The sequence below is a fragment of the Mastigoproctus giganteus genome, chromosome 6, assembly GCF_048544385.1.
Source record: "Mastigoproctus giganteus isolate SK-2022 chromosome 6, ASM4854438v1, whole genome shotgun sequence".
Taxonomy (NCBI): Eukaryota; Metazoa; Arthropoda; class Arachnida; order Uropygi; family Thelyphonidae; genus Mastigoproctus; species Mastigoproctus giganteus.
The window spans coordinates 220,288,074-220,311,253 of NC_143580.1; the positions used below are offsets into that span (position 1 = coordinate 220,288,074).

The following is a 23,180-nucleotide window of genomic DNA, read 5'->3' on the forward strand; positions in this document are numbered from 1 at the left end:
TCTGTACTTGTTCCAACAGCCCTAAAATGAGGCCTCCAGACCTGTATACAGTACTAAAGGTGTGGACTAACCATTGCCTTATACAAGGGGATAATTACCTCCCTATCCCTGTTAGAAAAATTCCTGTATATCATTTACAAGACACCATGAGCTACTCTTGCAGACCATCTGCCTGCACAATTACTCCGGGGTCCTTTTCACTCTCTACCACTGTCAGTGTAGTACCGCACAGTTGATACGTTACTTTGGATTACTGCTTTCCATATGCAGTACTTTACATTTGTCAATGTCAAACTTCAGTTGCCACCTCTCAGCCAACCTACTCAAATTTTCTAGATCCTGTTGCAGCACTGTACTATCGTTAACAACTCTGCCGACCTTCGTATTGTCTGCAAACTTGGACATTAAGCCTGGTATACCATCATCAATATCATTAATAAATACAGAAAATAATGATGGACCCAACACTGAACCCTGTGGGACTCCACTAATAACATTAGTCCACTAAGAGCAGTGTTTATTAATTACCACTGTCTTCTCCCACTCAACCATCCCTTTATCCATAGCAGCAATTTGTCTCCAATGCCACACTGCGCCAATTTGTGCAGCAGTCTTCCGTGTGCAACAGTATCAAAAGCCTTTCTAAGATCCAAATATATGATATCAAAATTATTCTTTGCATCCAGTTCCTTTGTGACCACATCATAGTATCCAATCAAATTGGTCAGACAAGACTTACCCTTAACAAACCCATGCTGCACCCGAGCTATAACTGAAGTCTTGTCTAGATGATCCTGCAATGCTTCTTTAACCAGTGCCTCCATTAATTTCCCTGGAACAGAAGTTAAACTAAGAGGTCTGTAATTACCTGTGTCTCCCTTTAATCCTCCTTTTTGGATTGGGGTCACATTTGCATATCTCCAGTCTGTGGGTACCTACCCTGAGTCCAAGGAAGCGCTCATAATTGTGGCTAAGGGTTTGCTTACTTCCTTTGCTGCCTCCTTTAATATAACTGGATAGATTCCATCCACCCCCAGGTGCTTTTCTTAAGTTTATCTTCAACAGTTTCTCCTCCACTTGTCAGTTATTACAAGATTATCTAGCTTACTGCCAGAGTTTAATACACCTCTGGCATTCCGCTCCCTGAATAACTCCTCGTGTTTGAATGTAGATGCAAAATATTCATTTAATTCATTAGCTACATGAGCAGGATCATCAACAGTTGAACCATCGATATCAAGTGGACCAATCTGATTCATCCCCTTCTAGAGTTCATCCAGAATTCATCCCCTTCTAGAGTTCATCTAGAATTCATCCACTTCTAGGGTTTACATAAGTAAAGAACTCTTTGCTGTTTTTCTTTGCATCCTTTGCTGAAGATTTCTTGTAATCTGCCTTTGCCTACCTAATCTCCTTTGTGACCTGTTTACAGACCAGCTTATATCTGTCATAGGCTTCCTGACACCTGTTAATTTATATGTATCCCATGCATTTTTCTTCTCTGCCACATGTCTAATTATTTCATCTGACATCCATTTAGGCTTATATCTTGAACAATATTTCTTAGTTGGTATGAAAAGCCTAATAGCTTCCAAGATTAATTTTTTGAATGCTTTTCATTTTGAATTTGCTGTTGGTAACATCACCAGTTGGTCCCACCGTATAGAATTTAAATATTGTCTCAGACCACCGTAGTCACCTTTACGAAAGCAAAAACCCTTCCCTTTATCCCTGATGGTAGTTGCCTCTTTGAGTAAATCCCATTTCAGCACACTGTGATCACTGCCACCAAGTGGTTCCTTTATCTGCAGATTCTTAATGCATGAAGAATCACTACAGATAATCAGTTCAAGAGTATTACTCCCCTCTAGTTGCCTCCTGAACATGCTGATCTAGAAAACAATCATCCAATAAATTCACAAAAGCCTTGCTAGTGTGTGAGTGATCAACCCACAAATTCCAGTCAGTCAATCTCTGAGAAATTAAAATCCCCCATTATAAGATAAACTGGTTTACTGGCCCACTCTGTTTCCCTGTACAGTTTCTTATTATACTCATCAGAGTCATTAGGCCTATAGCACACTCCTACTCTCAATTTTGATCTCCCAGTGCTTATGTCACACCAAACTGACTCGACACTGCACTGTCCAGCGATGTCGACTGGATTCACTTCCTTGGATTTTGTGTTTCTTAACTAATAGCATAACCCCTCCTCCCTTCCTATCCTGTCTATCCTTTCTGTAGACATTGTACTCCCCAAATTCCAGTTCTGCATTACTTATATCTGTGTGACACCACGTCTCTGTTATCCCAACAATATCTGGCTTTGATGTTTTGACCAACACCTAAAATTCATCAAATTTATTTACCAAACTGCTGGTATTGGTGTACACACAAGTATACATGCACCTGTTTCTATTCTTAGCTGCCCTAACACAGCCTATGTATTTACTTGTTCTGCAATGACTACCAGCAGTCTCTGAAATCCCTTGCACCTTGTTTTCCAAGCTGCTGCTGATTTCAATAGAAGCAGTGCAGGGATCACTTTCACCTCTGCTAGTGGTTACCGTTACTGTTAGTCCGTTTCTTCCTTAAGTTAGCAGTTTTCTGACTCGCCTAACTCTGTCTTAATAGCATCAGCATCATATTGTTGATCAAATCTGTGATGTTGCTTCAAGCAACATTGCTTTATTTATTTAAAATAACCATAGATTTTTAATATATTTTTCAGATTAATGTTCATGTCTTCAGTTGATCTCTGTTGATCTGCATCCCTGTTTTTCAGTACATCTGACTGCAAAATCCAAATCCTTGTATACAGTGCACACTCTGTTATGCATAATAATTGAATATATGCAATAATTTTTAAAAAATGTCAGATTGTTATTCATATTTCTCTACTAAAAACTGTTTTGCCATTGCTTTTATTTTAAATGAATTTAGTACTGAAAATGTTAAATATTTTTTCTTTGTAGGGTAGGAAATCACGAAGAGAGAGACGAGCATTACGGGAGAAGAAGTTACAAGGAAGAAAAGTTACAAGTCCTCCAAGGTATTACCCAACATATTTATTAAATTTGAAATCGGTCGAAGATACCAGAGCAGTTAAATGTTTTAAAACAGAAAAAAAAGTTAAAATTACTTATAAAATTCAGGTATAGTAAAAAAAAAAAAAAAAAAAAATTTTGCACATGTAAAATATAATAAAAAAAAAAAAAAGAAAGAAAGGAACATGGTGTTTCGATATTAAGAACTTCAACTGTAATTATACCATAAATTGTCTAAAACACCATTCATGGAAATTAACTGTTTTCATAAGCTCACATATAAGCGATCAATTGTTACATGCTCCTAAAAAGTTTCACTGAAGATGATTCCTTTAAGATTGCCCCACATTTGACAGAAATGGGAGGAGAAGTATAAAAGATATCAAAAAGTTTCAGGACTGAATTTGAAATTTGAGTTAAATTTATGAACATCAGTGTATTGTGAAGGAAGTAGTGTTGATTTCCAATGAGTTGATGTGAAATATGAATTGCACCTGATGAATTGTTATTGCATGAATTTTATTGTGTATAGTGTTTTAGTTTATTAAAACTGAACTAAATTCTCACACAATGGAACTAGTTAACAGTTGGCATCATTTATGAATACTCATTTTAATCCTGTCATTAGGCATAATCAAGATATAATGAAAACCATAAACCGTAGAGGTGAGAAAACTTATGTATCTTACTCTTCCATCTTTTCATGTTGGTCCCGGTTAACTTTGATGTTTCCAGTAGATTGTAGTGGCATGCAGTAACAAATTATCTGACAGACTGACTTCTGAGATTTTTAACAGTGATGTTGAGTGCTGCATACTCTCTTCAGATGTTTGTTGTGAGTGCTGCCCAAATGTAATTTTTATGAGATTACTCATATGAAAATAATGGTACATACAAGGTGTGGCAGTAAAGTTCCCAGATTGGTGCAATAAAAAGAACACAAAGTGAAGGCGAAGCTTAAAAATGGTTTTAATTTTATTCAAAGTAATTAGGCCTCTGTAGCTGATTGGTCAGGAGCGGGAATGCAGTAGCACACGCTTTTTGAGTAGACCGGGCTTCAAGACCCTGACCACTAAATACGGTCAATCTGCCAATCTGCACTGGACCAGCATGGCAGATTATGGTCCATTTCCCTCAGCATAAGTTGTTGAGGAGGCTTCCATCCAGCAGTGGGTTGATGATGGCTGCAGTTTTTTTTTTTTTTTTTAATTACCACCTGATTGAATGCATTTATTACTCCATTCTCAAAGTTTCTGAAAAGTCAGTGAAGGCATCTGTACAATGGTGGTTCTGTACAATGCCATGGCATTATACAATTCGACATAGAAATCAGAAGTGCAGAATGGGCAGGGAATTGTGCAACAACAACCAGCCTTGTCCAGGAAATGCACATCAGTAGTCTTTAAAGCACCTTTACCTAGAATGCAGCATTGACTCTCTCCCCTTCAGGTACAAATTCCCTTATGAATCACACCCTGTTTATTGAAAAATGTGATCAACATAGTCTTAATCCTGAACTTCGACAAATAATTTTTTTGGGCCTTGGTGATGATTTTCAAGTCTGTTGCATGCTCTGATGCTTTGTCTCTGGATTGTACTGAAACACCTAACACTGATCTCCAGTGACAGTACAGTCGAAGAAATTAGGATAGCCTCGACAAATGAAATGAAGTTGTGTGAACAACACTCTCTGTTGCTTTTGATCATCTGTGAAGCTGTGGCTGCACAAATTTTGAACAGACCTACCTTCCTTTCCCTAAATCTTCATGCAGAATTTAACAAATCATCTTATTCATATCCAACTCATCAGCCATCATTCTGAGGGTCAAATGACAATCTCTTGCCACAATTTCCCAAACTTTTGCAATTCTGCCTTCATTTTGAGAGGTAGAATACGTCCATCTTTGAACCACTTATACCATTCACATCACACAGGTACCACATAACATTTCATCACTATAAATAGTCTTTAACATTTCTGTTGCACATTTTCCAGTTTAAAGCAAAATTTTATATTCGTTTATTGCTCTATTGCAAAATCATGACACAGAACGTTAAAACTACTAATGAAACTGGTTGTTTACTTGCAACCTGTCAGCTTGCTGGACAATCTCTGTACAACCATCTGTTGGAGGAAGTTTGAACAACAACATTCCACTTTTGTTTATTTCTTAATTTTTATTATATTTTATATTATCCTAAATTCTTTTGTTTGTTATATAACCTCAAAATTTATTTTGCCTTAGTGCATATTGATCATTACAGAAATAGAGAATCCATTATTGTTGTTTTTTCCTTTCAATTTGGGTGGTTGACCCCTGAAGAAGTCCCTCAGATTGTAGGTATACAGTGTATATTAACCTTTCTGTATATGTAACATACTTCGCTTATGCGTTGTCCATAGATTTATCTAGGTATGTCTCGCTACGATAATCTTCCCCCATTAACTAACACATATATATTAATAAATTAATGCAGTATATATACACCGATGATCCAAAACATTACGACCACCTACTTAATACGATGTTGGTTCTCCACATGCAGCCAAAACAGCTCGTACCTGGCGAGGCGGCGCCTCCATAGGCAGGTGGGAAAGAGCGGCAGTGCGTAGCACCCAATTCTTAATTAGACTGGGGTTCGAGCCCGTGACCACCAAATATGGAGAAAGGTCAAGGAATGACCACCACATATCCCCGGAGCAATATGGCCTTAGTTGTTAATGCTCCTAAAAACCCAAATAACAACAACAGCCTGGCGAGGCATGGATGCTACAAGATTTCTAAATGTGTCTTGTGGTATCTGGTACCAACACGTAACCAGCAGATCCTTTAACTCCTGTAAGGTCCATGGTTGAGACGCCGCAGATCGGAGTTGCTGTTCCAACACAAACCATAGATGCTCGATGGGATTGATGTTTGGCGAATTTGGAGGCCAGGGCAATACCTGGAAGTCTTCCTCATGTTCTGCTAACCAGTCTCGACACTCCGGGCAGTGTGGCATGGCACATTATCCTGCTGAAAGATGGCACCGCCAGAGGGGAAGGCCGTTGCCATGAAAGTGTGTACATGGTCAGAATGATGTTTAGGTAGGTGGTAGACATCAAAGTGCCAGCCATGGATGACTGGACCCAGGGTATCCCAGCAGAACATCGCCCGAAGCATAACACCACTGGCTTGTTTTTGTCCCACAGTGCATCCAGGCACTATCACTTCCCCAGGTAAACAATGCACACATACCCAGCCGTCCACATGGTGCAGCAGGAAATGTGATTCATTGGACCAGGCAGCATTCTTCCAATCACTCAAGGTCCAGTTTTAATGCTCGCGTGCCCGTTGTAGGTCCTGTCACCAGTGAACTGTTGTTAGCATCTGCAATTGGGGCGGCCCGCGGCTATGCAGCCCCATTTTCAGCAGGATTCGATGTACTGCGTGTTGTGACACTAGTCTGTCACCAGCATTCCAATTATCTGCAATTTCCCTAGAGTTGCCCTTCTGTTGCCATGTGCCATCCGGGAGAGCCTTTGCTCACCTTGAGCATCGATGGGCTGTGATCGTCAAACACCTCGCTGGCAGTTCGTGGGTTTCCCCTCCTCCTTGAACCACTTTCAGTAGGTACTAACCATGGCTGACCCTGAGCATCCCACCAGCCGTGCCATTTTGGATATGCTCTGACCCAGTTGTCTGGCCATTACAATTTGGCCTTTGTCAGACTTGCTTAAGTCCGCTGCTTTTCCCATCTGAAGAACAAGAGTATCAGGTGTTTTTTATACCATGCACGCTGTAGTTCGCCTGCAGTTGCTTCTATTTGCATAACGACTTGCAGGTCATAATGTTTTGGCTCATCAGTGTATATATATTACATTATGGACGTAGTATATTTATTGCCACTGCAATGGCACTAGCCCATAATTTCAGTATCTTAATTATTATCATATTACTCATTTTATATATATTGATGACTTAAAATCTGATGTAGTAGTTGGTGCTGAGGTGGTCTTTCTTTCTTATATTATTTCTGTATTTCTCCCCATTGAATGTGACTATTATACATCAATACTGAATGTAGCCAAGTTATTCCTGTTCAGTGTCAGATTCACCTCAAAACACAGACTAATGTAATGAGTGTGAGTTCTACATTAGAAGTGAATTCTCATCCTTGCATCATACAATTAAGAAAATTCCAGTCTTCTGAAAAATTTATAGGATACCATTTTTATCAGGTTTCGCTGGATCCCTGCATGTGCAGGGATCCAGCAAAACCTGATTAAGCAGCCAAACAACCATTCACTGCATATTTCCAAGCTGTATATAAGCTTTCTGAGACGTCATAAGTTTGGGGAGCCCAGTGGTTTGGGAGTTGCATGTACACATCAAATTCCAGTAAACAAAAGAAAAGAAAAAAAAGAGGAATTTCAGCTTTCTGTAGAATAGAAAAATAGGCTGCCAAGAATATTAATTGGACATCCATCTAACCTATCTGTTTCTATTCTTGGGGAAAATCATGCTATCCTTATATCAGAGATTCTACTTTTTGTTCACTAGCATAACTGCAAGAATCCTTATTATTTCCCATATTATAGGAAATAATGCAAACTTGGAAAATGTGTATTTGTAGTGCATTATGAATCATGTCTCATTGATGTCTCTGGGTAATATCAATGAGATGTGATATGATATTTATGATATTTAGAACTAAATAAAGTTTTGATTCCATAAAAAAAAAAAACATGTAGAGTGTTATTGAAAAACACCACACGTCATCAGAATGCCAATAGGTGATAATTACTGTAATCAGTAGTGAATTATTTTTGTCTTCTGAAACATGCCATATATTTAGATTAGTGAAGTTAGTTTTGAAACTGCATTGTTTCCATTTTTTACTACTCCCATTACTGCAGGAAAATAGTCTTTTTAAATGCTTTTATTTTTTCATTGATAACTCTTGTTTATTGGTAAGTTGCTATTACTGAACTACTTTTGAATGAACAATCATTCCCAAAAACAAGGAATATATTGCAATTTATTTAATTGTAATATATTCCTTTGCTTTGCAGATGTCTCAGTAAATTATCACCTTATCAGAGATTTTGTAAAAATTTAGTTCTTTGTTGTCAGAGCTATCTATCAATGAGAATTGTATATATAAGGGATAATCTATCAGTCATGATTGTGTATATTAGGGATAATATGGTTTTTGAATTCAATTCTTATAAAAATTGCAATGGGATGCAGAGGAATGAAATTTTTCATATCCTATATTGTAAATGTTCTATTTTCATATAGTGGTAATTTGAATATATACACTTGATGTTAATCATTATGATGTCTAGCTAAATAGCTAAAAACCAGTGTGCATAAGCTAAAACAAAAGTTTCTATTTAAAATTTTCACACATTTCTTTATAAGGGCACACAGTTATCCTTGAGAATAAAATAATTTTGAGTTGTAAATTATCCCACTATATTGTAGCTTTTTATATGTAATAATGAAATCTATTTTTTTTTAATTTAGTGCAATTTTTATTTATTATTTTTTTTTGAACATTAAAAACTTCTGGATTTTAAATTTTACATATTTTATTTTAGTTATGCTGCAAGAGAAAGCCCAACTTACAGACCTTTTCAGAGGTAATTTTAACTCTTTGTTTTATCTTTTATTAATAATGATGTTATAATCTTTTATTATTATTCTTCATCATAAACATAATGAAATCAGCAAGACTAATTAAATAATGAATAGTCTTCAGTAACATAATGAAGTAGTAGTCCTAAGTAATAGGTCCCTTGTCGATAGAGCAGATTTAGGATAAACATTATTAGATGTGTGCTTAACATATTGCTATTTTAGTTTCTGTATGACTTTTCCATTTGTTTCTTGAAATCGTGCAAGTTTTTTAGGCTTTCAGCATATCATATATTGCCAATTTTCTTTAGCTAATATGTTAAGAAGTTTATTTTATTTATTTGTAAATAAAATAAACAATCTGTTATACATTACAAAAACCATCCTTGAATAGATATTTCTCTAGGTTCTTACTCTCCAGTTCTGTATTTACAAGAAAAGATACATCAGTTTTGAATTTTTTTTTAATATATTGACGCATTGATTTTAGTGTCATTAAATACATGAGGCATGGCAGTATTTTTATAGGTTAGGAGTTAGTTTAGGTTAGTTTAACAGTCTGAATAGTATGTTTGTGTGTGAAGTTGTATCAAACTGGCAGTTTTGTTATAGTGCATTGAGAGCTCAAAGTGAAATTTCATTGCCGAAAAGGTCTAGTAAGAGCAAAAATTTTGAGATTAGTAAAGAAGGTTGTATTGTCTGGTTCTGTGATAGACAGTAAAAATTGTATCGTTGAAGAAAGAAGTCAATGAGGATGCCTGAAAACATTGCATATATACAGGAAGCAATTTTTGTAGCCCAAGAAAATCTATGACACAGTTGTCACAACAGCTGTGTTTAACATAAACATCCACTTTTAGCATTATTTAACAAGACTTAAATACAGTTTCCTTTCAAAGTGCAGATGCAAAAATTCCTGACCAGCATTGGCAAAGAAAGGCAAGTCACTCTTTCTGATTCTTTGTCAGTAAGACATGTTTCTTGGTGACCTGTATGTAGTTAATAACTTGCATTGAAAACAATGCAATAATTATTTGTCATGGTTGGTTCATTAACAAAGTACACATTCACCTTAGTTTAGTGGTTATAATCAGTAAATAGAATACATATGTATTGGCTGGGAGAACACCCATACGATCAGGGTGATTCCTCTGCATCTTGAAAAATGCACGTGCACAGTTTCATCAGCTGGAATCATTAGACCAGTCTTCTTGGATGGCACAATGGAATATTACCTGAAACACCTTCAAGGCCTCTCTGTTTCAACAAGATAGGGCAAGGCTGCATAGGCAAATGGGTTCATTTCTTGATGGAGCATTTTTTATTGATAAGGTCATCTCTAAATGATATCTTGGACAATATGAGATTGGATGGTTTTGTCTGCTATACTAGCTGAATCTGAGTTCTTCTGATTATTTCCTGTGGGGATTTCTGAGGGACATATTTACAGAAATAATTCATATAGTGTTGAAGAATTTGGAGGGGTAGCTCTGAAGGAACACTGGTTGCAGTTATGGTAAACTTCACTAGATGTCTCTGAATGATCTTGCATGCACAGGAATTATTGAATGTTTTTATTTGAAATTCCCATTGTCTATGTGATGATATTAAAATCGCCAACGCAAGGGCAGTAGATCAGATATAGGCAGTGAAAACTGCTTTTTTTTTTTTTTTTTTTTCAATGGCATTATACAACAGTGTACCATGTGAATGGTTTTGGTGAGGAATCAAGTTTACAATATTAACCAGAAATTTAAAAATTGCTTCTGTTGCCAAATTGTGCAGATTGGTACTTGCTGTTGTGGTGTATTAGTAAAACTTAATAATAGATTTATGAATAGTTTAGCTGCAAGTAGTATGTTTTCTTGTAAATAAGTTTTGTTTATTTACAAGGAAACATTATACTGACAAATTTAAATGAGATCTTATCATTGGGATTAGCAAATGCAGGCATAGCCCTGCTTCACTCCTGGTTTAACTAATGCTTCCTTTAGTCCTCACTTCAGATTTTCTATTTTTATACAAACTTTTTATTCCCCTTAAAAGGTCTTTCCTGTCATATTTTTCTAAACTTAAAGAGCAGATTGCTAGGTACACTGTATTATATACTCATTCATTCCCTGTTTGGGTATTAAAAAGAGTCCTCCTGAATCTAGAAAAAAAAATTTTTTTTCTAGATTCAGGAGGAGGAATCTTTTTTTCTAGATTTTTTTTTTTTTTTTTTTTTCCCTTTTAAGGAGAGCAATTTATACCTTAAATTTTTTTATACAGATATCATGATGATTTGTATTTCAGAACAAATAATCTGCAGTGAATCAGTTAAGTTGAAAAAGAAAGAAATATCAGTGCTGTCTTCTATCAAATGTTACTGATAAGAATATTTACAAATTTTAGCAACTTAATATGACAGTCAGATAAATTGCTATGGGGTGGAGAGTCAGTGACAATAAATCGTTTTATTTCTGTATTGTTAACTATTTAACTGTTGAGTTTCTCAAAAAATCGTGTGAGTGGCATTGAGTATATTTTAATTTTGTTATTTATTATTCTCTCATGTTTCTCTGTCTCTGTGTCAAAGATGAAAAGGCTTCCTAAATGAACAGGGAAAAAAGCACTCTGGTTAAGATGTGAATGATGGATATAATACTTCTTAGTCACTTCTCAACATATGGCATATCAGTGCAATCATCTTGAATTTGAACTTGGTGTTTCCAGATGAAGTATTGTGATATTTCAACATTTCTGTTGGAATATTATATCTAAAATCTGCAAACAGTCCTCTCTTCCTTCAATTAAGATGACCACCTTTTCATTTTTATTTGTAAACTACAACTGGTTATTGCCATATAGGGTAAGATTGCCATCCATGGCTGTCTTGGAAACATTATATTGTAATAAAAACAAATTGTAAAAAAAGTTTTTGATAAAGATATAGCAAATTAAAATGTGGTCAGGTCAGATGTACTTTGACATGTGGTATGTCATATCTACACTTCAACTCCACAACTGCAGATTTTGAGAAATAGTAGGAATAGCAGGAGAAATGCCATTGCTAATATCAGTTTGGAGGAAACTATCATACAGCTGCAAGAAAAGTATTTTTATACTTTCTACCATTCACAGGTCTGCTGTTTAGCTACTTATCATTAGGTTATTCCTCCATAAAAGTTTCTTCATATATAAAATGAGCCTAAAGTTTTAAGTAATTCAGATAGCTGCTTTTTTTGTGAAATAAAACACTAATATACCATGTTGAAGATAGAATTACAAACTGCAACCAGTAATGCTTATGAGGTGCCAACTGCCACTGCATATGGCCAAAAATTTAAATAAAATTAGGAAAATTTCAGACATAAATAAGCAAAAGCCTACCCTTTTTGTATTAATTTTTGCTCATTTGCAGGTTACATTTGGCACCTTGTCAGCCTTACTGGTTGCAGTTTACACCTACCTCTTCAACATGGTATAACAGTTTTTTTTTTTTAATTTTGCAAAAATCATTATATGATCACACCACTTCATTTTCAGCGTTAGAGGAATTCAGATAGAATTGACAATAATATGATCAATAATAATGTGATCATGTAACTTTTGATCTGTCAGCCCTTCTCATTTAGTTTGAAGTTCAATAATTGGGTTGTCTTCCACTCATTTGATTTTTGTTTATATTATTATTATATTATTTGTATAGTACAAAGTTTGCATTATTTTTAAATATGCAGATGTAATTTTTTTTCAATTATGGACTTGCTGCGTGTAATGATATGCACTTAACCCAGCAGTGGTACTCTCACTTGTAGCAAATACCCATATGTTGGATTGTCTAATAGAGCTTTATTTTTAATTTCTGGAAAGTTTTGGGCTTTTTGAATTCTGCTTTGACAATACCAGTATTTCATCTTTTCTTAATGGATTGCAATATGTATTCCATGTAACTTTTTATTTTTTAATAAAAAAATAAGATATTAATCCTTTGAAATTAATAAACACATGTTTTAGTTATAAAATATAAGCATGAATTTATTATTCCATTTTTCAATTTAAGAAATTTTAAATGTGCACATACACATTTTTGCTTATTATGTTATAAATATTATTAAAAAATATTAAACATTCGCTCGCACGCACGTGCACACACACAGTACTATTAGTAATTTCCATTTTCAGATTTATTTTGAAATAAATCTGAATCTGAGTATGTTTTTCATTTTCTGGTGGTACCGTGAAGCACACAAAATTTTATAATTATGCATGTAGCTACTTGTGGAGTTGGACGGCAAATGGAGGCTCAAGCAGTGCGCCTCCACAAGTAGCTACATGTGGAATAGTAGACATCTTTCATAAATATCTCATTTCATATTCTTGCCTTTATTATGATAAAACAGTAACAGATCTTTCAAAAAAAAGACTGGCTTTTACTGTATGACTGTAAAAGCAAGAGAGTAAAAGAGACTAGTAAAAGCAGGTAACCTTGAACTATAAACAAACACAATTTGAAACTTCCAAGCAAAAAAAATTTCAGATTTTTGATCGCTATTTAGCTAACTCAAGACCATTATTTTTGGAGTCATCTGATAGGTGACTCTCCAAAATTAAAAAAAAAAAAAAAAAAAGTGATGTTACTTCCTATGATAAGTGTATAAAACGCATTTTTGACATCAGGTGTCATGAATTAAAAATGTACAAAGTTTGTTTTTTATTTTCTGAGCTTTTTATATTATAAGCAGGTTTGATACATACTTTTTTTTTTTTTTTTTTTTTTGCTTGATGAGTTTGCTTCCTTGCATCATTTTGCCACTACTAATACTAATGTGATTTTTAATAAAGATTTAACTTTTATTGATTTTTTTTTTTTTTTTTTTTTTTTTTTTTGTAAGTGAAAATAACTCAGCTGGAGTTTAGTGCATGATCATTGTTATAGATTTTTTTTTTTTAAAAGAGAATTTGTTTGTGAAAGAAAAATTAGGTTTCTCAATAAAGTCACATTACCTAATAAATTCTTTGAATTTATTGAGTAATGCGACTGGGCAGTGTCGTTCATTCTTCTAAGTTGGCATGGTACACCATAGTCAAATTTAGCAAGGTTGTAAAACAAAAATTTTGAATAGCCATAATTATGTAATTGAGCAGGATCAGGGTTAGGGGAAAATCAAGGAAAGAACTTTAAAACTGAAATGTTGCATTTCATGGTGATGTGCAGTATACTCACTTTAGCATGTGCCATGCATTAATTAGTTATCATTAATTTTGTAGAAAAGTCTAAGAACACATTTGAACATTGCAGTTCTGCAGCAGTCCTTCCATGCATCTCTATCTCTTAAAAAGAAGTCTATTTTTGATTTCTAAAAGTTGGCAGGTATGCATACTTTATTGAGTGGACAGAAATCATGGGATACCTACCTAGTAATGGGTAGGCCCACCTTTTGCCTAGATAAGGGCAGTCACTTGGTGAGGTATTGAGTCCACTAGTTCATGAAAGCATTTTAAAGGTATTTCCATCCATGAAGATGTGCCTCATCAGACCACAAGATCATTTGCGCACATGTATCATCAAGTTCCATATGAGCCAGAAATCATAGAGCAAAGTCTATTCTTTGTTGCTGATCACAAGACTTTAGTTCTTGCACTATGTGAATCTTGTATGGGAACCAGTGTAAAAATTATTTGAAGCACTTTACGTACAGTAGACCAAGGAAGGTTTTTTCTTGTCTCTTGACACACCTGTGGCACTACTGACTGGTAGTGTTTCGCATTCCGACCATTGCAACTGCCACTTCATCCACTACCTCCGTTCCAATACGTGGTCGTCCCCTGGCTGGAATTACACCTCCCAGGTTGCTTCAAATTTCTTTATTAGTTTTCGAAGCCCCACTGATGTCAAAGGTCCTTTATGCAAACCTTTACGTTTCCAATATTCATGTAGTGCTGCATTAGCGTTACTATTATTCTGGTAGAACAGTTTACTAAAAGACCGCATTCCTTTTTTGTAAGAGCCTTTCTGCTTTTATCTAACAGGATGTCATTTGTGTAAGCAGCATGTCTTGAAGTAAATGACAACTTTTATATATGTGCAGCGCCATTTTCCTCCGGTGGCAGAAATTTGAACTAATTTTTTTTTTTCTTCTACAAATCGCTTCCCCATACCTTAAATGACATACCCACTGATTTTCACAGTGCTGACTCTAACCATTTTGACACTAGGATCTCCTGAATAGAGAAACTTCTTTTATAACCACCTGGTACATGCATGCTCACTTTTAGCACTTAATGCATGTTTACAGTACACAATAAAAGGTAAAATTAATGTTAGTTTACATTACTACATAACAAACACAGTTATCTTTAAATCAATTGGAAAAAAGTCCAAAATACTTGCATGGGGAAAATGTAAATGTTAGTTGAAAATAGGAAAGGTAGAGAAGAAATTGGAGGAATGGAGGAAAGTGTCGGAAGAGAGAGGAATGAGGATAAGTAGAACAAAGACAGAATATATGGTAATAAGTAGAACAAAGACAGAATATATGGTATTGAATGGAGAAGATGAGAGTTCTATAAAACTGCCGGAGGAAAAGCTACCATCAGTTTCGAAATTTAAGTATCTGGGATCGAACATTGAGAGGGATGGAGGATTGAGTCCAGAAATACAGCATAGAGTGCAATGTGGATGGTTGAACTGGAGAAAGATGAGTGGGGTGCTGTGTGATAAGAAAGTAAATTGTAGAATGAAGGGAAGAGTGTATAAAACTGGTTATACCCGCATTGATGTACAGTGCTGAGACATGGGTGATTACAAGGGCCCAGGAGAAGATGCAAGTGGCAGAGATGAGGATGCTAAGATGGATGTGTAGTGTGACGAGGAAGGACAGGATAAGAAATGACTGCATCAGAGGTACTATTAAGGTGGGGCCTCTGAGTAAAAAAATGCAGGAATCTAGGTTGAGGTGGATTGGATGTGTGGAACGAAGAAGTGAGGTGTATGTGGGAAAGAGGTGTGAAAAGTTGCAGGTGATAGGAAAGAGGTGGAGACCTAAGCTGAAATGGAAGGACAAGGTGGCAGAGGATTTAAAAGAGAGAGGAAGCCCTGGATAGGGAGGAAAAGAATTAAGGACGGAAATGCCGACCCCATATAAACGTGGGAAGAAGTTGAAAATAGGAAAATCTATAGAGAGGCATAACATATTCATGCACAATTCTTTATATCAGGTCATCAGTTGGTGGACCGATCAAGGTTGATCTGAACTGAAGTCAGTAATTCCACTGTCCTACCCAAATATGTGCTAGATACAACTATACAGTGCTTTTTTGTAAAAAAAAAAAAATAGGTGCTGGTACTCATTCTTTGCTGTCAGGAAAAATTGAAAATTAAGAGAATATGAAAAGTATTCTAAAAACTTTTTTCTGATATTGTTACTTTAGTAGTAATGTTTTTAGAATAAGAACAACAAATTAAGTATATTAATGCAGTTTATTAAGCATAAATTTATTATTCAATATTATTCAAGTATATAATAAATAGTTCTTATATAAAAAAAAAAATAAGTAAAATGTGAGTAAAATAAGTAAAAAAATAATAGCATAAGTAAAAATAATTTCATAATCAAGTTTTTGTAGAAAATTCCAAATTTTTATTAAGTTCTCATCTGACACTCTATGCCAAGGGTCGGCAACCTTTTTTGAGTGAAGAGCCATTTTTAATCTAATAGAGAGAGAGAGAGAGAGAGAGAGAGAGAGAGAGAGAGAATCAAAGAGCTGCACCTCAGCTCAAGCTGGGAGGGTGGGGGGGAGAAGCAAGAGTTTTTTTTTATTTTTAAGAAATGGAATAGAGTGGGAAGGTGTTTATTAAAAAAAATATATTATATTATTTATTAATACAGAAAAAACGTAACAAACATCCAATTAGGTACAAATTCATGTGATTTTTGCTGATGAACTTCTTGAGAGAGTTTCTCAACATCATGCGAGTATGTCGTAATTAAACATGCTTGCATTGTTCAGACAATAGTTTCTAGATTTATTTTTAATATGGTTCATCTTCAACAATATTTGCTCACAGAAATACATCGAACCAAAAACTGAGAGAAGTCCAAACGAAAATATTTTCAAATTTATATATGGGTCCGGTAAGCTACTCCATGCATCGAACACAATCTATCGCCATCCATTTGTGTAGAATTGCAAGGGGCAGCCTTTTGCCTCTCCAAATCCTCAATTTCAGTTTTATTGATTTTTAAGATTTTTAATTTTTAAGTCCTCTAATTCCATTTCAAATTGTGCTTCATGTGCGCTGTAAAGTTAAAGAATCGCAGTTACATGTTAAAAGAGCTGCATGCGGCTCGTGAGGTGCAGGTTGCTGACCCCTGTCCTGTGTCGGTTGCTGAATGACGTTTCCGAAGCAGCCACGAATCAACATATTTTGCTGGATCGAAGCGGGCCTACAATTTTAAGAAACAGTAGTGAAGAAACTGTTTTTGTCATCAACGAAGCGCTGGTTGGGCTGGCGATCAGATTCATTTGTGAAAATCCTTTTCACATTCACTCGTTGAAATTGGTATCATACTCAGAGCATTCATCAAATTCTTCCAAAACCTTATCAATTAGGTATCCCTGAAATCCATGAATTGCATCTCTTTCATTTAACTGTAACCTAATTGACAATTTTCTAACTTTGCTTTCACCAAATGCCAACAATTCATGTTTAGAAGTTCCGTCTCTCGTCATCAGTATTGTCACTAGTTCTTAAATTTGAATTTTTTTCTTTTTTTTGAAACTGTCCAAAATGTCGGTGTCATTTGGATATTCAGCTACTGTGACTATGTAAACAGAGATAGGGAAAATTTACGTTAAAATGTGGATAACGCACTTCCGCAAAACAACAGATGATTATTTGTCGTGGTAAAAGAAATCACTTTTCTAATTCTTGAACGGGGTGCTTACAGTTGATTTACAGCGGTGTCCAACCTATGGCCTGTGAGGAAAGTGAACTAAAACAGCATTTTATTTGTTAATTATCAAAAAAATTCTCATTAAATATTTTGTTCAGTAAATGTAATTGTGTATTGTACTTAATAAAATTTTCAAATATTTTCAATTTTACTTTTACATGCAACAAGATATGGAAAATGTAACATACTAAAGAAACTAACTTTGAATTTTTTTGAATATGGTCCCTGTATGAGAAAAGGTTGGATGCCACTTCAGTAGAAGGTGGGCCAGAGCCCATTGGGAATACACTTTGATCTGCTCACTCTTGACTAGCGCGACTCCTCCGTATGTGGGACAGGTGGTCTGATAGGTTTTACCAGGTACCACTAAGTTGTAGAATGCTTTAGCTCTGTTAATTCGTGCAGCAGGACTATTTGCCTAAATTGCCTGAAGGCCATAAATGCAAAAAGTGCATACTGAGTTAATTCTCTCCTAATCTGTTCGCTATATGAAAATTTTCTTCGCTCAACGGAAAGTATTTTAAATGTAACTTCCAAGGGGAAGTCAAAATAATTTGCTATAAAAGGACTTCGTTAAACAGAGGTCCAATTGAGTAATTTAGAATTACAAAAATGGTTATACAGTTTTATATAGTAAATAACTTAACAATAGGCAATAAAAAATGCAAATTTAGTTAAATAATTTTAAGCTTATTTGAATAGTAGGTAAATGTGAAAAAAAATTTATGGAATATTACAAATTTGGAAGTGCGCTGCATCCAAATGTCACACATCACTGTTAATAAAGGTGCTGGTACGGCGTACCGTTGTGTACCATCCCAAAAAAAGCACTGCAACTATAAATATGCTTTTAAGCCTATGAAGTATGATTGTGAATGTAAGGTGTTGACAGAGTTAACGCACATTCCAGTGTGAATGATAATAAGGCATTATATGTGGTATTTGAACAGCACTGAAGGTCCTTAGGTTAATGGTTGGTGATGTGATGTGCTAATGGAAGTGACTGGTGTCAAAACTGTCACTGAATGATCCATTGAACCTCTGAAGCCAACAGAACATGACTAGCGAGCCCTGCAAAGAATCATTCACTTGGAATCTGGTCAACATTCCAAGTGGATACACACAGGCCCTTGGTGAGATGATTGGGGTGCGTCAGTACTAGTATAGGGCACAGACACTGCATGATATGGGCTATTGCAGTCATGCAGCTGTCCACAACCTCTTGGACTGTACATCAACAGAAAGCTGTGCTTTGAAGTGACAGTACATTGTATACTAGTCTGATGGTGTGCCTGGATGTGGTAGATACCTAGAGAAATCTGCCTGCTGGAGTGCATTGTCCCAACAATGAAGTTTAGCAGAGGCAGTATGATGGTTGGGACTGTTTTTCGTAGTTTGACCTTGGGCTTTTGGCATGCCACTGTCATTGGCGCCTCCGTAGCCAGGTGGGAAGGAGCAGCAGTGCATAGCACACACTTCTTGATTAGACCGGGGTTAGAGCCCGTCACCACCAAATACGGAGGATGCGGAAAGGTCAGGAAATGACCACCGCATATCCTGGAGAAATATGGCCATAGTTGCTAATGCTCCTAAAATCCAAATAACAAATAACAACAGCCACTGTCATTCTAAAATTAACCCAGTTGCTGTTCATACATACAACACAATAGAGTTCATTCACAGAAAGAGGAGACAAGCAGTAAGCAAACTGCATAATTATTAAGTGATTACTTCCCACAGATACCAGCAAAACATTGCTTAGGTCATGACATGTAAACAACACACACACACACACACACACACACACACACACACACACACACACACACACACACACACACACACACACACACAACTTAAGATTGCAATCCATTAAAATTAGATGAAAGGAAAAAAAACAACAAAAGAAAACCCAAAAAATCATGGATTATATATAACTCTGTTTTACTATACAATAAACTGAAATTGTGATTCTATTAAGAGAAGAGTTTTACACACTGCAACGGTTTAGGCTTTCAAGTTTTGATTCAATACAGCGGCTGATTCAATTTACTGGTGATTCTTATAAGGGGAACCCACTGTACTAAATTTTAGTTTTCTGCAGCTAAAAACCTATGATAAAGAAAAATAAATTCTATTGTTGTACCACACTTTGAAAAACACTGCACTAAAAAACACATTGTTTCATGGTATTATGGCATGATGGTTATTTACCAGTAATGATGCATGCTACTTCAAACATGGAGTGTGACAAATTGAACACTGGAAAATGCAAAATTGTCATTTCCTCCATTTAAGTAACATTCTCTACTAGCATCTTCACACAATTACACAAATGACATTACTTGGTAGCATGTTTAATTACAAATAACATGGTTTACTTTTAAATTGAACACCCTGCATGTTGAAGGCCAAAATAATATTTTAATTAAAGGTAAGTAAAAAAATATTTCACAGCTCTAGGGCTAAAGGGGATATCCAGGTAAGTGAGCTCTGCTATAAAATATATTTAAGCTACCATGCCTGAATATTGTTTAGAGGTGAACAGGCATGTGCATCACTTGCTTTTAACCTGAGGTCACTGAAGTGTTTCTGTATTCTCTTTAAGGCATTAGTAGGGCTATCTGATAAGCTTTCTACACCAAACCAGTAAGCTAGTCTAGCATAGGATACCGAGGTAACCACTAGTTTTGCAAGATACAGCAGATGCTATTTTCAAGTTTTGATAACAAACTCCAGAGTTATTCAGATCCTGTCATTGTTGGAGCAAGATTGTCAGTGGTTAATTAGAGCCTAACTTGTTTAATTAAGCATAATATCAATTGCTTGGTATCCAGTAAATCTCATAATATAATCTCAAATTTATGTGAAATTGTCAGTAGTTTTTCTTTTTCTTTTTTTTTTTTTCATGTAATTTTGATCTGTATGTATCTGTATTAAATGTTATCATACGTTGGTCCATACCCAACGTGTTTAGAGCAGAGACAAACAGAATGCCCTGTATTTTGTTCATGAGTTATGCAAGGATGCGAATATGTAACTGAGTGGTCAAGGGTAAGGGTGCAGAAGCATGTGTATTTCAGTGGACTATGATTCAAGCTGATTGAACTAAATATGGCTAACAATTGCGTTTATTGTTGAAATTATTAATTGTAAACTCCTTTGACCTAGTAGTCATGTGAAAGCGTAAACAGAACACTTATTTATAAAATGATAAACACTTAATGGAATTTGAATCCAACTCAGAGGTCTTTGATTCCCGAATACAACTCATCTATTTTATATGGAAAAAAGGTAGGTGCCATAAGTGAATTGGATAACACTGGTTTCCATTTTAAATAAAGTTCTCTGATGTTTTATTGCATATAATAAACCCAAGCTACATTTTTAATGGGAATTTTGAAAGTTACTTGAAATTTGATCTATCACATCAGAATATTTTTACAAATAAAAAAATTCTTGGAGGGTTTTACAAAATAAGTTATTTTTATATTAAAATACTGATGAAAAATACATAAAAACAGAAATATCAAAAGTTACATCATCCTGTCAAGTGTAGATGGCTGCAAATTGGATTTCTTACACATTCGACTGGGTTAAACTTTTTCGCTTCCTCAGTCAGCTACTTTTGGTGGCATTCCTCTTTTCAGTATCCGGAAGTGGTTAGCCATGATATTAACATTCCATCCCCCTAATATAATTTTAAGTATTTTTCACCAATGTATGTTGAAATGACAAAATAAAACGAAAGCCAAAATTTTGATAACTTTATAATTAAGCTTACAATAAATTACTATTTACAGTGGATATAAAACAAACAATTAAAATATCATAAAATACAATAAAATATACCAGGTTAAAAGCAATAAAATATCTGAAGCTTTCAAAGGCTCAGCCTTCTTTCTCAACAGTAACCTGGTATATTTTATTGTATTTTATGATACTTCATTTGTTTTACAGATATTTTATCGCTTTTAACCTGGTATAGTACTGTTGAGAAAGAAGGCTGAGCCTTTGAAAGCTTCAGATATTTTATCGCTTTTAACCTGGTATATTTTATTGTATTTTATGATATTTTAATTGTTTGTTTCATATCCACTGTAAATAGTAATTTATTGTAAGCTTAATTATAAAGTTATCAAAATTTTGGCTTTGGTTTTATTTTGTCATTTCAACATACGGTTGGTGAAAAATACTTAAAATTATATTATGAATATACCCAACCCCAGAGGCCTATTTGGAGAAGTCCATCTTCCTTGTTATTTTTTCTCCATTTTTTTTTATATCTTAATGGATCTTTTCTCCTGCTCTTCGCTTAAACTGTTTAGATTTTTTTCAGAAATAGTTGAGATGAGAGTGCAAGAAGTGCACACCTTAACACTCATATTTCAGCATAATTTATTGACTTCTCCAGCATTTCACTCATAATTATCTTATAATTTGAGTTTGTTCCCCAAAAAATTGCGTATTATATTGTGAAGCCAGTCCAAGCATCTTTCATTTTAACATTAGCAGAGGCATATGATGCGAGAAAGCAAGCTATACTTTTGCTTCATGAATTCCTAAAAGAGTCTTGCTTTGATTTTTTTCATATATAAGTGATGAAAATTTAGTACAAACATACTTCTTCTAATAATTTCTTTCTTTATTCAGGGCTTGATTGAACTGTTTCAGTAAACCTAGCTTCATATGTAGAGGAGGTAACAGTACTTTGTTTCGATCTACTAGTGGCTTATCTTTAATGTTCTTTGAACCTGGTATCAGAGATTGTTTTGGTGACCTCACCTTTTCCTAATGTTCACAACTTGCTCAACTAAGACACTTGCACAGAAAGCAAAGCATTTTGTGTAACCAAGTTGTCTGGTAATGGCTTTCCTTTTACAACATTTTCACAAATGCAAGCCCACCACACATTTACATCATACTTTGTGGTGAGGGCAACTTATTAGTATTAGTAGTGGCAAATGATGCAAGAAAGGAAACTTGTACATAAAAAAAAAAAAAAAAAAAAAAAAAATCAATTTCACCTCTCCAATAGTTTATCTAGTTCTTCCTTGAATTTAATCAGTCTATCCCCTTCTACAACAACAGATGGAAGCTTGTTTGAGCAATCAACCATCCTTTGGCTGAAGGCAAATTTTGTACATTTATTCTGCAACTGTCCTTCATCTACTTGAATTTATGCCCTCCATGTGTATAGTCTACATAAGAGGAAGAATCCAGTCATCATTGAGTTTGCTCAAGATTTTCAAAGCCATAAAACACCTCAATCACATCACCTTGCAGGTGCCTAGTCTCTAGATGCTGCAATATTTGCAAAACTAAAGCCTTTATTGGTAAGACCACTCTTTTGTTTGTTTACCAATCTTGTTGCCCTTCTTTATACCTGTTCTAGCAGCTCTACATCCTTCCTAAAATGTAGCCTGTCTGCACTGTTCGAGAACTTCATATGTGACTGCACAATAACCCCAGATTTTAGCATTAGCAAGGGCACATGATGTAAGAAAGCAAGCTTATATAGCATGAGCCAAAAAAAAAAAAAATCCCTTATTTCACCCATCCTCTCA

The 23,180-nt window shown here is 35.1% G+C and overlaps 1 protein-coding gene across 3 annotated transcripts in view; it reads left to right on the forward strand.

Annotated features, from left to right (window-relative positions):
* Positions 1 to 23,180, forward strand: part of LOC150085004 (uncharacterized) — a 234,710-nt gene that overhangs the window by 68,577 nt on the left and 142,953 nt on the right. For all 3 annotated transcript variants that reach the window (XM_090376729.1, XM_090376731.1, XM_090376730.1), the window contains exons 10-11: positions 2,976 to 3,052; positions 8,635 to 8,676. In XM_090376729.1, coding sequence (XP_090232855.1) covers positions 2,976 to 3,052; positions 8,635 to 8,676 — 119 coding nt within the window. The remainder of the gene's footprint in view (positions 1 to 2,975; positions 3,053 to 8,634; positions 8,677 to 23,180) is intronic.